General features: G+C 36.6%; 1 protein-coding gene across 5 annotated transcripts in view; it reads right to left on the bottom strand.

Annotated features, from left to right (window-relative positions):
* Positions 1-12,913, bottom strand: part of ADGRB3 (adhesion G protein-coupled receptor B3) — a 510,634-nt gene extending 497,721 nt beyond the window's left edge. For 2 of the 5 annotated variants that reach the window (XM_072408479.1, XM_072408482.1), the window contains exons 1-2: positions 11,213-12,199; positions 9,053-9,821 (exon numbers count right to left, since the gene is read on the bottom strand). In XM_072408479.1, the coding sequence (XP_072264580.1) occupies positions 9,053-9,806 (754 nt within the window). In that variant the 5' untranslated portion in view covers positions 9,807-9,821; positions 11,213-12,199. Of the gene's footprint in view, positions 1-9,052; positions 9,822-11,212; positions 12,202-12,232 lie in introns of those variants that run through there. The other 3 variants (XM_072408480.1, XM_072408481.1, XM_072408483.1) reach the window with 3 other exon arrangements.
* Positions 12,914-17,499: the final 4,586 nt, after the last annotated feature.

Raw genomic sequence — 17,499 nt, 5'->3', positions numbered from 1 at the left:
ACACTATTTGTGGCAGAAAGGCAACACTACTCATCACTTTGAGAATACCATCCCCATGGTGAAGCGTTGTGTTGGTAGTATTATGTCTTGGGGATGCTTTTCATTATCAACAAATAGGAAACTGGTCAGAACTGAGGGCAAGATGGATGGAGCTAAATACAGAGGAATCCTGGAAAAAAGAACCTGCTTCAATCTGCAAAAAGACAAGGCCAAAGGATCACATTCCAGCCAGACAATGACCCTAAACAAACAGCCAAAGCTACAGTGTAGTGGTTAACAACCATTTACTTGAATGGCTTAAAATGCTGCAGGCAAAGTTCAGATCTGACTCTCATTGACAATCTGTGGGAAGACATTAAAATTATGTCCCCACTCATCCAGAAAGAGCTAATTCTACCAAGATAAATAGACATGCATTCTAGAAGCAAGACAGACAAATCTGGTGCAGATTTATCATAAATCACACAACTGTAATTGCTGTACAAAATTGTTCTACTAATTATGACGCTGAACACTCATGCAACCAACAAATGTCTGCTTTTTAATAAAATACCTTTTGTGTCCAAATAAATGTGTAATATGTGCTGTATGCATTTTATGGTTAAATCACAGGTGATTACAATTTACTGCACTTTGTAACAGAATAATATGAGAAAATAATGCATTCCTCCCAATATTGGATGATAATAATCTGTGTTGTGATACATCAAGTCACAATGTATATATATGGTTTATAACTATGTATCACAATGTATATATATGGTTTATAACTATGTATTAAAATGTATATATATGGTTTATACAATAAACATGGTTTATAAATCTTTACGTAGGGCTATATGATGGACTGATGTGAATAATTTGCTTAACATGTTTTGTGTTATAAGAACACCTGTCAACTTTTGCACACAGATGAATAATAATACTGCATGGTTTTGGAAGTTATGATTGTTGTTTTTGTTTTCATAAATCATATATTAAGTTACATTAGGTTTAACAGGTGTTTTAAACACATTGAAAAACATTTCATACTTTGTTCACTATCATAGAACTTTTGATACAAGGAGTACAGCTTTCATTTTAACATAGCTTCAAAGGTGGCACCAACAGGTACTTTCAGCGTTATTCTGTTTGATCAGTTTACGCACGCAAGATATGTCTAGCTCTCAGTAAGATGTTGATACAATTTTTGTTTATATATCTAACACATAGAAAATCTCTACTTCCCCATTAGATTTACAAATTTTACAAGGATTTTCCCATATGCAGATTTCCCTACTTTCCAACTAAATTGTCTTTGGACACAATACAATTTATTATTTGAATATTATCTGTGCAGGTACTGATAAGTATTCTTCTATCACTGCTGCTTGTGTAAGGTGACTAAGGCAGTCAATTACTAAGTAGTGAGTTGAAATTATAATATATATATCCACAGTAAGTACCTTATGCTCAGTTAAGTAGAAAATGTGGTGTAAAACATAAATAAATCAGTAATCAGTATTTAAGCAATGAATTTACTATAAGGCTGTAATTAACAAGATAAGTATCCAAAGAAATATGAAAAACGTAAGATAAGCATGTGTGTATTACTCTTGTAATACATTAGTTTTCTACTTATGGCTTAATGAAGTTTACTATCATCATCAAATTTTATATACTACTAAAGAGGCAATTATATTAATATACTTAATACATTTATAGAGAGAAATCTATCTATCTAAAAGGGCAACATTCTTTATATCTATATTATTTATAAAAATAACTTTTATATCTTTAATATGTTATGATATCTCTCTTTTCATACCCCAGATTTATTTTCTGCCAAAGGGCCTTCTTAGAAGGGGCCAGGTAATGTGTTGTGTTCATACATGAGCTCTAAATCCATTAAAACTTATGTCATGCCCAAAATGTGACCTGCAAAGAAGTGAAGAAGTTAAGACACACAAATGTAATATACTGCCTAGATTTCACAGTGGCAAAATGTCCTAAGTAGTATACATAAGAAACATATCAGTAATTTATTCTGCATAATTCTTCCCAAATCCCTCCATGAAAACTTAGACTGGGGTGCTTTCCCAGAATTTAGCAAGAACATTTTGAAATAATTTAAAAAGGCACTGGTAGTCACCATTATTATGCTCGATTTAACCTGTCTTAAGAGCAGAAGACCAGTAGGTCTATGTAGGATATAAGAAAAATTGGATTTGACATATAAGTATAGGGCTATGAGGTTATGTTCTAATTTAAACATTGATTGAAATGGCTTTTTAAATGATCAGGTCCTCCGAAAATCCCTTCTTCACCCAAATGACACATGTATTATTCATTGTCGATCACCATTATCCGTCCTATTACTTCTAGAAGCCTTATAGTATAAGACTGATTTATGACAATCTCCGGTTATTGCAGTAAAAAAGGGGTTTTTGCATTGGTCAACCTTACCAACATCAGATCTGTTTCTTTCACATGAATTACCTGGAAATATGGTATAGTGTTGGTAGGGATAATTACCAATGGAAACTGTCTTGAAGAACACGGTCATAAGGAGGAAAGTAAAAACCTGGGTAGAACTCATCCTATTTAATAAAGTGTCTAGGTAAGCTATGATTTAGGGTTTTTGTATCGGGTCCATATACGCCATGATATCTGCACTGCAACATTATAAGGAAAGCAGTGGTACACTGCATACCACGATCCATTGAAGCACGCCTTAATATATGAAAATTTAGGGCGGTTTATATGGTAGCATGAGTGCCTTGCCATGTATACCCAACTCAATGTGTATCACATTTCTGACACTTTGTTGCTAAAATATATTAAGTACAATATTACCAAAAGCAAAATATATTTCCATCACAGGAAATCTCTACAAAAGATACACTGCCTGCCTTTCATACTCATTTTACTTTGATTCCCTTTCCTACAACAAACATACTGGTAAGAACATCTCACCTCATCTCACATCATCTATTAGTCTGACTTTCCTGTTCTGCGTATTTATTCCAGGTTATTGTTTTACAAAGTATAGAAGTTATTGGGTCAGAATAACATCCAGACGATTCCGATTTTTTAGAAGGAAGTATATACAGTGTACTGTGAAAAGTGTATGTTCCAATGCCTGTTGAAATATGAAAGTGTAATTCAAATTACTTAAATGTATAGCATGATTTGCATTGTAGAATGTTTTAAACATCATGTAATTAGAATTTGGCAAACATTTAAAGCACTGTGTTGCTGTGCAAATAGCTAATCTGCATTGATGATAGCTATAAATAATGTTTATTTCATGCATTCTGTTCATCTTTTTTATATATATAAATGCAGCATCTACTAACATGCCATCAAAAATAAAAAATAGTAAACAGAGCACACAAACCAGATAATCTCATCCTTACCTCACATTCAGGAGATTGGTTATTAGTTTTATGGCTAAATGTCATGCAAAGGGAATGGCACACACTATGAATTTTAATAGGAAGACATATGCGGAAGCTTGTTTCTGATGAGAGCGCACATGTTGGGCTAAGGGAGCATTTCTCAACCTAATATCTATCAGTAATGTGATTTCTGGCATATGCCTTTTTCTGGATCAGCAACTGTGTGTTCTGCAGCCTCTATTACACTCTCTAATGTAGTTTCCATGAATCAATTGCAAAGTCACTCTTCCAAAACCATTATAAATATCAATGTTAATGTATTCATTATAGATATTTGAAAATGCCTTTTGAGATGTACCTCCAAATAAACATGTCTCCATTGAATATACTGACAATAGTCAGACAGGGATGTCTTAAATAGTTTGGATCACCTTGTAATTAAGGCTCTCATAATAAAGTGTCGTGTTTGCCTTAGGATGTTGCAAGATGCTTCTTCTGTGTTTGTATTAACCAGGTTGTTGTAATATCAGCTTGAATTTGACAGTGTGTTACTTATTAGCACTGCCTGTTTATTACAATGTCATATTTCACACAAAATTAACATTTAAATACGTTTGGGTGTCAATAAATGTACACTACTGGCTTTATTTACCAGTTGAACAAAGCAATGCATCTGTTAAGATTTTACCTCTCAGAAGTCACATCAATAAAGTGGTGATTGGGGGATATATATATATATATATATATATATATATATATTTCATTGCATTGCAAATTTGAGATTTCATTAGGAATATCTAAACTGATGTTCTCATACATGTGTATATTAGATGATAGTCTTATGACTATGTGTTACTGACAATATGCATTTCTAAATGAACAGTTCCAGCCACAGTTAAGCAATAAACAGTCCATCATTTAATCCCTTTCTATAATCTCTATAATGCATCTTTACACAGCCACTAATGTAATTTGCAGCAAATGAGCAGCAATTTTTAAAGCATGGTAAAGATGTCTCTTTTTATTTCTATACTCTTATAGCATAACATATACACAAATGTCTGGATTTTTTTATTTGCAATAAAATTGTATTTATTCATGCTATTGGGACTTAGTAACTATAAGCGAAATGCATAGTTTCATAAAATGTCAGATGGCATTTAAACCTCTGGGAGTTATAAATTGTGCATTTGCGTGAAGTGGTGCATTCAGTCTGATTTGAGCTGCTGCAGCCTCGTGGAATGATCAGTCATGTAAAGAAGAAGCAAAGATGTGTCTAAACCTCCCAACGGGGAGGTTAAAGACCCAATTATTTATAATGAAACTGCTCACAAATAACTGCAGCAATTAATGCAGAAAGCTGCTGTAATTCCAAGGAGGACCTTAACAACCACAGAGGGTGAACAACCAAGATCCACTGCCTGTACATTGCTAATCATCATTAGACATATTGACAAACAACATCTTCCTTCCCACTATCAAGTAATGTCCACTTCCAAAGAAGCAATGCACAGTACCGCCGGCATGTTTATGGATGGTTTATTTGCATTCCATTAATCATTTCATATAGTAGCTACAGACACCATGTTCTTTCAAAAAGCTTCTTGTAGATCACAGGTCCTCATGTTAGTAGAGATTTCCCATGGATAAGTATCTAGCATTAAAAAGTTTAAAACCAGTAAATATATACTATGGTGCTAATGTGAAAAAAAGTGGAATAAAGGAAAACCATGATAACCTAAGAAAGTAGGAATCCAGTACAGAATATAAAATAACTTTTACATCTAACAAAAAAAAAAAAAAATACAAAAGAAATTGGTTTGGTTCCTTTGATCACAGTATACATTTTACATTTCCTTTAGTTTCCATATATCAGCCATTATGATTTCAAGTGTCATCTTCTTCATCAGTGCATCCTTACATGAGGGAGCCATTGAAGTGAATGAATGCCACAGCATCTCATCTAGCGTGCTGCAGGCACCATTCATATTGCTGAGCCATAGCACACAGCAAGCCCTGAGCACTCATGGGTACAGAGCCATTTAGTTCAATACAGTCTGTTGGCCCCAGGCATTAGGTAGTGCCCAGAAGTACGAGTAATTCCTATGTGTATAGGGCATTACTACTAAATATTTGAGGGCAAGACATACAGTCTGCTTGATTGTTGATTTTTCCTGCACAAATAAATGGTTTATAACAATTCAATGAGCTCCTGAGATTATTTCAGGATTTGATAGCCCCCAAATGTCTTAAAATAACACCTATCAATTAAAGAGAACGGAATGAACAATTCAACAATTGCCTACTGACCAATTATTTATGAAATAATGATGTGCTTATACTTGGTATCAATACACTTATTTTCTAAGAAACTCATTAGAAGAATGTTGGGCCCACAATATATATTATAGAGTCAATTTCTCTACCTCACCAATACAGTGACATGTGTTCTTTCAAGAAAGTTCATATTGCACCTTAGTGTTTTTTTAAGTGCACATGTTATTAGTTCATTTAATTGCTATTTGTCAGAGTAACTATAAAAGAGGTTTGATTAAGGCCTGAAATACATGTGTTGCCATATATTCATTTTTCAGTGAAACAAAAAATACTAACACAATAGGTTGATTTCTACTATGTGCTAGTATATGATTGGTTGATGTAAGTGAACACAGCTTTGCCTCATTTGGTAAACTGGGTAAACAGTCACTTTGCTAACTGAGCAGGTTCTACTGCTTTAATAAATCAATGCCACTTATGGCTGTAAATCAACCCCTTTAGTAAATCAACCCCACTGATGAATAATTACTTAGGTTAGTGGACAGAGTAAAGCTAGGTTTACTTGGACTATCCAATTGTGTGTTGGGGTTTAAAAAAAAAACAGGGCCTTACACAATTGCCTATTATGTGATTGGAGGATTTTGGCGAACACAATTGTATTTTGAAAGCTTAACATTTCAGTGCTAAATGAACAGCCTCTATTTCTTAAATAAATAAATCAACGCTATGACAAAGCAGTATTTTGGAGAGAATAAGTTATCTTGCTTTCAGTCAGATCTGATGCCAAAAAGCACAGCATACCAATAAACCATACAATAATGAGGGCATTAGTATGAACAAGCCCCATAAATTAGTATGAGTCAGTCCCACCAGTAATACTTATTGGTATTTTTTTCTAAATAACAAGGTGCAGATATTTTCATACCATGTACCACTCAACCAAATTGTTCTTATAGTCGGTCATCATTGCACTTGTATTCTCAATGATCTAAATATTTATTGCTGTATTTCACAGTTTTCATTTCAGGACTTTAGATCAGTTCACATTCTTCTTGTAAGTGCTATAAAGTTCTTTTATGGCTGCTACTCAATTCATGCCTTTTCAAGCAATGCAGATTATTCATTGTGTTCTGGTGAAGGTGTAGTTCATCTGTCCATTATAATCAAGGGGCTGAAGGTGATACTGCCTCATACAGCCTTAGGGCTTTCATTATCTTCACCAGCAGTATGCTATTTCCTTTCAATGACTGCTGATTACACTATGGCTTTGGCATACAGCTTTAGACTTTAGAATAATAAGCCTTTACTCTATGAAATGTTTATCCATTATGTCTTATTGAAAGCAACAGGTAAAGTATTCTATGTTTAAAATGTGACACCAAAACTAATACAAATAATGCCATTGTATAACAGGTTATTTAGATCTTTGTAAGAGCAGATACATAGCAGGCCACCGGACACATCCAATAAATATCTAAAACCATTTCCAATGCATAGTTGGAGTTCTTGGAGTCGATGTGACATTTGTGTACACACATAAATCCTCTGGATAACAGTAGATGTGGCTTTCACATGTGTCAAGATATTACAGAGCCACCTATAACACGTCTTTTATGAAATCTTTGACTTTATGTCAATTGAATAATAAGGTTAATAAAAGACATATGCAGGGTCAACTTTACCCACTGCAGTTTAACACTATGGCCTTTTTTCAGTAAGTCTGTAAGTCTGTACTCTTTATTTCAGCCTTCAGCTAATGATTATTATATTATGAATTATGATATACCACACTTTTCTATTGGGATAGGTATATACAATTGCCATGTTAAGGGTTTAATAAAGAAAAATATTTTTGGCCTACAACATAGAAGATTCTCACCCAGTGACATTCCACCAGTGTCTTCCACAACCGGAAGCTGTCCAGAACATTCTGCTGCTGGACATAGCTTAACTTTGTTCACTTATCTTGGGGGCCATCAATATTTTGACAAGCCTGGTACTATTAATAGTAATAGTGGGTGGGTGGTGGGTGATCTTGCAGTAGTTTGTTGTTCTTACTACTTACTATTAGTTTAATATATTAAAAACACACAAATGGTGATTGGACAATACAAGATTGTTGGAGAGCAGGTACTTTTATATACAAGTGAGCTTATTAGCATTTTTTTGCTTTACATTTTGTCTTTTATAGGTCTTGAATCAATATCCCTTGACTACACTTATTTAGTAAATATTACAAATAGCTAAGTGCTAGTTACAAAGTGCAATAGTCATAGCAACTGAGTTGGAATCTAGGTTACACATCTGGCTTCAATAATATGAATTCTGATTGGTTGCTAAGGGTAGCTGCTCTTTGCACTTTGCTCCCTGTGCGGTTTACTAAGTTGGCTGCATATTTAGCACAGGCTAGCCAATGAATAATATAAATAAAAACAAGAATTAATAATCATTGGATGAATGACATAATGAAAATGAAGAATGCTAAGATACTAATACAATAGCTGCTTGTTCAAACCATGACTTTGTCAGCACAGTGTGGTAAGAAGTGACAATATTGTCTAAGCTTTAAAAAGAGCTAAACAGATATATTTATGCTTTAGGCTACAGACTTGTCTCATGTAGTTTTTGTGGTACATGCAGACAGAATAAGTGACCAGTACTTTGTGCATATTATCTATGCAGCACAGTGTTCCTTATGCGAGGGATACTAGCTCATTGCCATTTATGCTGAAAATAAGGTGCATTTAGTTAATGTAAGCTCAGCATGAGATATTATTTGTAGTTAAATGCGCCAATTTAACTCATTCTTTTCTTTGAAAGACCTATGTCATTGCAAGTCTCTATTATCACACATCTGTGGCATGCAGAATGTTAAAGGAGCACTATAAAGCAAATGGATTGAAAAGATGTAAGGGCATGGAGTGTGAAATCATTGTACCTGGAACTCATTAATTACCTTATCTATCTATGGATGTGAGACATACTTTTTTATTTTTTTTTTGCTTTAATACAGACATTATTATAAGAGCCATGTGGGATTTCAACACAGCACAAAAGTCTGTAATAGCGAGCTCATACTAAATGTCCAAATCTTATACCAAAATTAAAAATAATGAAACTAGAGACATTTAGCCCTTTGACATGCCCCTATGAACCATGTTGTGCACAGAATGTCTACAGATTAAAATATGATTTCTCAATTCTGCAACTAATAATTGGTAAAAAAAGTTTACTGTGTCCAATGATTGGAATAAGTACAAATATAAAGGTGAATATTGCTGGACAAAAAAGGAGACATGAAAATGAGTTTGCCTCTAGCAGCATAGTTGGCCTTAGTCATAACTGTCTTCGGTTCCTATGTAAATTTGACTATGGTGATAAAATTTGACACCTACCTTCTTTGGGTGGGCGTTTAGCTTCCTTAGACAGGTTGCAGACTTGTGTGGCTTGGAGCTCCTGGGTCAGACAGCCTTCAGTCTGCTCATTTAGGGGTAATATAACATTGTTTAGAGAAACCAAAGACTGGTCATCAATTCCCCATTCTCCCAAGTGCTGGGGACAAGTGCATTTTGTATACATAATCCCGCAAAGCTCCGTTTTCCCATTCTCCAGTTTCAAGCAGTTCTCCAACCAAGTGCACAGGACATGACAGCCAAACTGACTAGGGCTCACCTTGTTTAATACCAGAAATTCCAAAAAGGATTTTTGGTCATCTTCCATTTTATGTAATCCAACAAAATCGATTGGGTATATCCGACGTAGCTGGATGAAATTTTTATCATAGTGCAGAAATACAAAGGCATTCCTTGTATCGCACAATTGCATGATAGAATTGTTGTTCCTCAAGAGATCCTGAATTTTTTCGTAGGAGAAATGATCAAACTGATAAGCCAAAAGAGAAAAGTTTAAGCAGCTGAAGTCCTTTTTGGAAAATTTCAGGTAGATGCTATATTTGGTTGGATCTGGGTTTTCCAACGTCCAGGTGCAGTTGGTAAAGTTTTTGGGGAACATTTCACTTATCGAATACGATCCATAAATGACTCCTTTGACCAACGTTGAACACCAGAAGTCTTGGGCAGAATTAAAACCAAACATAACCAGTAGATAGGTGGAAAATATATAAATCAACAAATTACGAACAGCCTTCATCCTATGTCATTTGGCCTGTGGAAAACAAAATAAAATCAAAATGCAAGTGGAATTCTGCAAGCATTTGAAAACAGGGCTCCTGACAATATTCTAGACAGCTGTTTTCAAGACTCAAGCTAGCTTAAAAATAAACCTTTTCAAAAAGAAGGGCGAGTATATATATATATTTATATATATATAATTTTTTTTTTATTTTTCAATGCATTGGATCGATTTAATCGTGTGCAAACAGTGCCACCATGTGGACATTCACATCATATCATTTTTAAAAGTCTAGAATAATATTTCAAAAAAACATTACTTTGGTAATTATAAGGCTACATCTACATAAATAATGGATAGGCAAGCTCCATGTCAGAGGAAACGTCTAATAAATGACCCAAAACATATGACGTTGTGTGCAAAATGAATTTGATCCCCTTATCATTTCTGCATATGTTTTCCCTGCAATTAAATGTTTGCACTGGTTATGCTACAATATATAGCACCTAGACTTACTCTACTACATGTACAATTATACACAGCATAGTGCTATATGGTTTAGGATTTGTAGGAAGCATTCTGTTACAAGGTTACAATTCAGCTGACAAGCTTGTATGCATGGATATGCATGCTATAAAAAGAAAGGATGCCCTGAATACTTAGGTGTTAGTGTAGTACATACTAACAAATTGACACTGATGGCTGCCTGAGTGCAAACACCCTTCAGATTTAGCTCCGCACATGTACCCATGAAATGCAATGTAGAATGACATACCCTCTTGGGATAGAGTGCTTCTGTGAATTAATTACTCTGCATGGAGCAAATGCTAATGAGACCACTGTTTAACACCCAAAAGTAGTACACTTAGGTAGAAATCAAGCAGTTAATTACTCCTGAACATATTGTCTGCCACAGCTTTATGTGATTTTGCAGATGTGCTCTTCCATAACCAAAGCCATGTTGCATTCATTTCCTCTGTTGAAAACTGCATACAAATGACTCCTATCTCTTTCTGCCTCTCTTAGGTACATAATAAGCACATTGACATCCAGACATTGATTATGTTTAACTCTTGGTGACCACATCTAAATGTGAACATGAAAGAATTCATGTCCAACCAAAGAAATCAAAGACAAATGATCATGAAGCTTCTACTCCTGATCCAAGGTAAGTGGGTCCCTGCAAACTTCATTCTAAGTATCAGCCTGTGAGTATTCTCTTGTATCACTCAGAAAAAGACATCTAGGCATTGAGTTTGTCTGTCTCCAGCTGAGTCTTCAAGCCAAAAATGCACACAGCTGGTCATCAAGTCTGCTCTATGTATGTGTTTTAGTGGTCATCCAGTGATCATTTTAGGTGGCAGATTAAACAGAAGACTAGAATCATTGTATTGACAAACAAAGAGAAAAAAATGTATCCTTACATTAAAGTCTACGACTTCCAAGTGGTATAGGAGCTGCCTATCAGTCGTACTAAGAGCAGCAGATTTCCATAGGAACAGAGAATATTTCTTCTCCAACGTGGATCGTAAATTGAATCTGTATTTCACATGAGTTGCGATGGCATCTTTAAATCAAGGATGTTGGGAAACATGTATGAAATGGCAGAAGACAACAGTTCCCTTGTATTTTCCCTCTTGCAGGCAATGCAGTTCTGCGCAGTGTCATTCAGGATAGTGTAGGCGTTGAGTGCCAACGTGACACTATCTAAATGATCAAATCAGTCACCAAATCTCAGGAATTTGGGATCCTTCAAAAAACAAAGTGGATGAAGACAAGTTGCCTCCTGTATTCTGTTGCATCTACTTTCTTATGCCAGTCATATTAGCAAGGATTACATTTGCAAATGTGGCCATCATGAAATGTTTACCCATTTTTTCACTAGCAAATCATTCCCTTGGGTTTTAAACTGTCCAGAGATGTTTAATTATTCTCAATGGCTCACAAGAGGAAAGCTAAGCCCATCTAGTCACCCGCCTCTTTCTTTTATACTGTCTCCCTGGAACACAGAGCATCTCCCATAGTTTAGAGAAAACAAACAGGCGATTTAGTTTGGATGTTCCCCAAAAAGATTGTCACTATTTTATCTAAGCATAGACGGCGCCATGGCTCCACATTTTTAAATCTAGATTTCCTATAATTTAACTTCCTTTTAACCTCTTCATTTCAGATGGGGATGTTCAGTAGTTCCTGAAGGTGCAAAGAACTGAGAAGGATGTTGTATGCTCCCTACTGATGCTGAACCCAAAAGAAATGTTCTCTACATTTGCTCCAAATACAGGTAGTTGTCTAACTTTTAGAGCTGCAGATGGCAGTAGGCTTTATTTTGTGCTATTTTCATGCAGATTGAGTTCTCGGAATCTGCAGTCTGTTATGGTAATCTTTGAATAATGGGAACAAATTCTAATAAAACAGGTGGGCAAGTAGTCAGGTTTGAGCCTTACCTTGCAATCCAAATCTGTGGCTATCTCTGTAGGACACTAGCACAGACACACGTTCCAAAAACACCAAAGGAAATCCTCCTTTTCGTCAGAATCCCTCACTCCCATTTTGTCTTGATCACGTTTAAATCAGAATAGGAATCCTTCCATAGATTAACAATGAAATCCCTGTGGGCTTTTCTTTACAACAATATCTCCCCCTCCCTGAAACCTTGCAGAATTACACAAAGTGGGGCAATGAGGCAGTTTTGATTGATGGATGAGTGAAAAGAAAGTCCAACATGACAATCCAGTGGCCAGGCTGGCAGAGGAATACTGGAGCTATGGGATGCTGATGTTGAGTAGAAAGAGGAGGCTGGTGATGCTGATTTGGTTATTCTTTCTTCTTTTTCCCTCCCACTGAGGTTGAAAAAAATCCTTAGCTGATTCCGGAGAAATCTGTTTAAATGTTCAGATTATAGAGGACAAGAGGGAAAAGGAGAAGCAGAGAGGCAGCGAGCCTGCGTATGTGCCTCTATGCCAGCTTCACTTAATGTTACACTCTAGCTAGCTGGTGTAAGGGTCTTTTTTGTAAGAATTTCTCTTCCTTTCTTCTCTTTTTCCTTTAAAGTATTGATAATCATGGAGAGGCTAGCTACTACAATAATCCTTGGCTGGCGAAGGAGGGAGCTGCTTGGATGCTGTGGGAAGGAGCAATGCAGGGGAGTAGAGACAGACACTGGAACAGTGTGAGTGTGTCAGTACAGGACTGAAAATACATGTCACAGAGATGCTCAAAAGCAGGCAGGTCCCAAAAATGTTATTTTCCCAGTCTGGGATTTTTTTTTCCTACTCTCATTTCTCTAGGCTGATTATTACCGACTAAGAGAGGTTCTGGGAAAAAGGGACACAGAAAGCACGCCGATTGAGATCATAGCTTTTTAACCATTTAAATCCCCAGGGCTGGAGAGTGCTGCACAAAGTGGATGTACAGGGAATACGACTCACTGAAAACCTGTGGCGGAAAATCATTTATAGAAGACTGCTCTGACTAATGTTCTGCAAGCAGGTGATAGATGTAGAGTAAGTGGCCAACATGATGACTTGATTAAAGATGGGATCAGGGAGGAGCTGCCAAATTGCCATATTAGAGAATTAGGGGAGTACACACATGATGTAGCGTGGAACATAGAATGTAGTTATGGAATTCAGGGAGAACGGGAAGGATTCCGACCCTCTCCTACTTTCAGGATAAATCAAAATACAACCATAGAAACTGCAACAACCCTTAAGAGTTGTCAGCATGACCCTTCTGCAGATTAATTGTTACAGGGCTAGAATGAAAACACTCATCAACCTTCATACCACTGTCTGTCTGCCTGGAAAACAATAGCAATTTTCTCAGCAAGGCTACAATTAGCATTGTATTTGTTCTTGCTTTGTTTAGGTTGGGAGGAAGGCTGAGCCAGGGACTCTAAAATGATGCATTGTGCGGAAAAGCTTGCTGGAATAGCAGCCTTAACCCCCTGGATGCTGGGAGGCCTGCAGTTTCTAAACAATGTATGACATGCTCTGTGCATTCATGTGTTTGATTTGATTGTCTTCACTTTCCATTTATCTGGCATCTGAATTCTCTACGGATATTTGAACGGTTGACTACATTTTAAAACTATGATGCAAAGTATGTCTTATAAAGCAAAAGGGAATTTCAGCTGCACATAGGCATCTCTTCCTATTTGTAAACTGCAAATGGCTCAACGCATTTAATGGGAGAGATTTGCAACCAAGTGCTGGTCTGTGCATTCATTTAACAGATACAGCAGAGTAGTGAGTGCTCTGTTTGAGCCTTCTTTTTATTCCTTGCTCTGTAGTGACCCGGCCACCTCCCTGGACAATATTGCCTGGATGGAGGGTAATGGATGGATTCGATCAAATCCAGGGTCACAACCTGGTTAATAATAAAAATATTTCTTTCATAACATACTCAGCATTCATTCTGTGGGCTGTTTCTGGAAGCAGGGGAATGGGGTCATGTTCCAGATTGTTTTAAACAAGTGAGTAAGACTGAAACCATTGGTGTAAATCTCCTGTCTCTATATCAACTGAAACATTATTTATGTCCTCCAAACTCTAAATCTTTTTCACCAATTATAAGCTAGTAGCCATGTTTAATTACTGTGACCATATTTACCTAAGGCCTTACCTCTGCAGGACATGGGTCCCAAAGGAAATATTCAACTCAGCATCTATACATTCACTTCCCTAAATCAGATGACACACTGTTAGATTATCAGTGTGAAATACAACATTTGCAATCAAACCAGGGCATTACAGATCACTCTTTAAAGTCCATGAAATTTTTTTCATCACTTTTTTCCCTACAGCCCATGCTGTTTAGGTGTCAACTTTGATTTAGTGTAACACGTGATGGTTTTATTATGTCTTTTCTACACTGTGAATCATATAAGGAGTACATATAAAAATGGGTATGTTGGATGCACTTATACTTAGTATTAACAGACCAGATAGTGAGTGATAAAGGCTTTTCATTTTGAACTGCTACTAGCAGAAAGACACAACTCATCAACTACTGCAGAAGTTGGAGCTATATCTACCTGAAAGGCTGTAGGTCTGAATGATTGTACACAGAATTGCCAGTCTTGAAAATAGGTTCATGTGCTAGTAATATGTGACCATCTGGTAGTTATAGACAGGGAGCGTGCAGTTCCCCAGCAACTACATCCATTAAAATCATGGACTGCCATCAAGTGTTTAGAGTCTTAATTGATATATGTCTCATGGATAGCAAATGTTAAAGAAAGGCAACCCACAATCATCTATCTATAGCAAAGCTGTGTGTTCTTACTGCCACAAGTAATTGTACTTAACAGAGATTTTTTTTTTCTTTCTGCTTTGAAATAATTTACCAAAGAACAATTTTATTACTAACATAGCTGCAGTTACTTATAACATCCAATCCAATTAAAAAGAAACCTTGCATCTATATTGTATCCTAACTCTAACTTGTATTGTTTTCCAACTTTCATTTGCATTTATTCAGAACGTTAGGCAATGTTTTGAACACTGAAAATCATCAAGTCTGTTGAAAGCATTCCTTCAATCAGGATTTCTAATATCTGCAAATTGGTTTAAAATGGTCTATCATTTGCATGTTGGATGCTTTATAGGATCATATTGGATTTCATACTCTATTCAATAAATGTTATAAACTACAGCGGTATTGAAATTATGTATTATGATCAAGTGCCTTGTACATATAGAATAAGAATAAACTGTGTCCAACATCAGGAGATATGATCAATATTTGCAATTTTTCAAGCCACAATGAAAGTAAAGCAAGAATAAACAACATAGTTTATATTTCTCAATCAACACAGTAAACTATGGGGCATAAAATGTTGTACCAAACATTTTTTAGAGAGAAAATAGGATAATATTTTGAATGAGGTTTAATATTACTATCTGTGCCTGAGCTGGAGAGATTCATTTTCATTTTTGTCCCATGCCAGTTGTCATCTGAGCAATAGCAATTTTCCAATGGAAACATTGGTGACTGATAACAAAGGTGTGACACCAAATTCTTGTTAAATGTCATATCAATAGAACAGGAAGAAGTCACCTCAGAGATTCTAACTCTCCCAAACCATGTGAAAGTAAAAAAAAATGTCTGGTGTTACTCTTAGGGATGGATTGACTACAAAGAGAGATGTTAACTGTAGCATTATGACTTTTACATTCATCAATGTTTGCTTGACCAGTTACTGTAAAATCATGACCAGGGTACTGTAGAGGAAGCCATCACTGCTAAACCATACCAATTATTCCCTTACCCCTCAAGTTAACCAGCTATTAAATAAAACAACACACTTTATATTGGGAAAAATTGCCCATAGCAGCCCTTTATTAACAAACTTTAACATCTTATTTGCATATAGATAAAACCACAATTGCCATATAACAAAAACATATCAAGCATAACAGAAAAAAAACCATGAAAAGTCCATGAAAGTCTCACTTTACCATCCTCCTTTACCCAAATATCTCCGCTCAACAGCCAGGCCCCCAGCCACTCGTACAACGCCTCGGGGACAGTAAGCACGTCTCCACCTATCGAAACCTAGCCCTCACAACAACCAAGTGTCATGCAAGGCAACCCTTAACAGAAAGACCCATACCCTGATGGGTCCCACCCCCTATATTCTCCATTTCCCCAACTCTGACTTTCATGGACCTGGAATACCACGGCCACCATTCTATCATGACACAATCCCCCTTGATCTTCCAAGAAATTGGGAGGGAGGGTGGAAATCTCTCGATTTTCATAAACCAACTGCTGGCCCCTTGCTCTCAGCCCCCTTTTTTATGCCCTGACCTTTCACCCCCTCCCCGATTATTAAGATTTTTTCTTTCAATTGCTTAACCCTTGCATCTCTGTCTTGACCTCATCCACCTGTCATATGCCAAATTCTAGCTTCAGGCCTACTTTCACGACTTCTAGCATCTAGAATCTAGATTCCTGAACCATACTGAATAAGTGTGGCAAATTGACAAACATAAACCTTGAGCAAACAAAACCTCTTTTATCTCCAATATTGAGTAGTCCAAGCAATCTGACAGAAGAATTAGATTGCCATCTCTTGTAAGTAAAAATCCAGGTCTACTTTTCAAAATGACAAATGCAACTTTTGAAACAGATTGCTGAAACTGACCTTTTTACCCAAACAAGTGTGGTTTAGATTATCTTTTGGATTTTTATTGCAATTTGTGTCTTGCGTGATAAGGACTGAAAGTGAGGGTAAAATAAAAATATAGTTGCCACAAAAACAGGAATCTTTCAATGGGTGAAGTTCCTTACACTGGAAACATATTATCAACCTTCATGTTGATTCTAAAGCTGCATACACACCTGCAATTTTTCTCGTTGGAAAGGATCTTTCACGATCCTTTCCAACGAGAAAAGACTGCACGATGCATGAACGATGCTGTACATACAGCACCGTTCATGCTCTATGGAGAGGGGAGGGGGAGAGCGACGGAGCGGCACCCTGCTGCGCGCTCTCCCCTTCCCTTTCATTAGGATCGGTCGTCGTCCATCGTCCATGGATCCGCCAGGACGGTCGTCGGACGATGGACGACGACCGACTGTACACACGGCAGATTTTCGCCCGATAATTGGCCGATACCGATTATCGGGCGAGAAAAATTTGCCGTGTGTACGCAGCTTAAGGGACAGGAAGATAAAAGGCAATCTCTTTAATGAGCCACTGACG

Source organism: Pyxicephalus adspersus, chromosome 4 (assembly GCF_032062135.1).
Source record: "Pyxicephalus adspersus chromosome 4, UCB_Pads_2.0, whole genome shotgun sequence".
Classification (NCBI taxonomy): domain Eukaryota; kingdom Metazoa; phylum Chordata; class Amphibia; order Anura; family Pyxicephalidae; genus Pyxicephalus; species Pyxicephalus adspersus.
The sequence above is the reverse complement of the archived record's forward strand: the minus strand, read 5'-3'. Positions and strand labels throughout refer to the sequence as shown.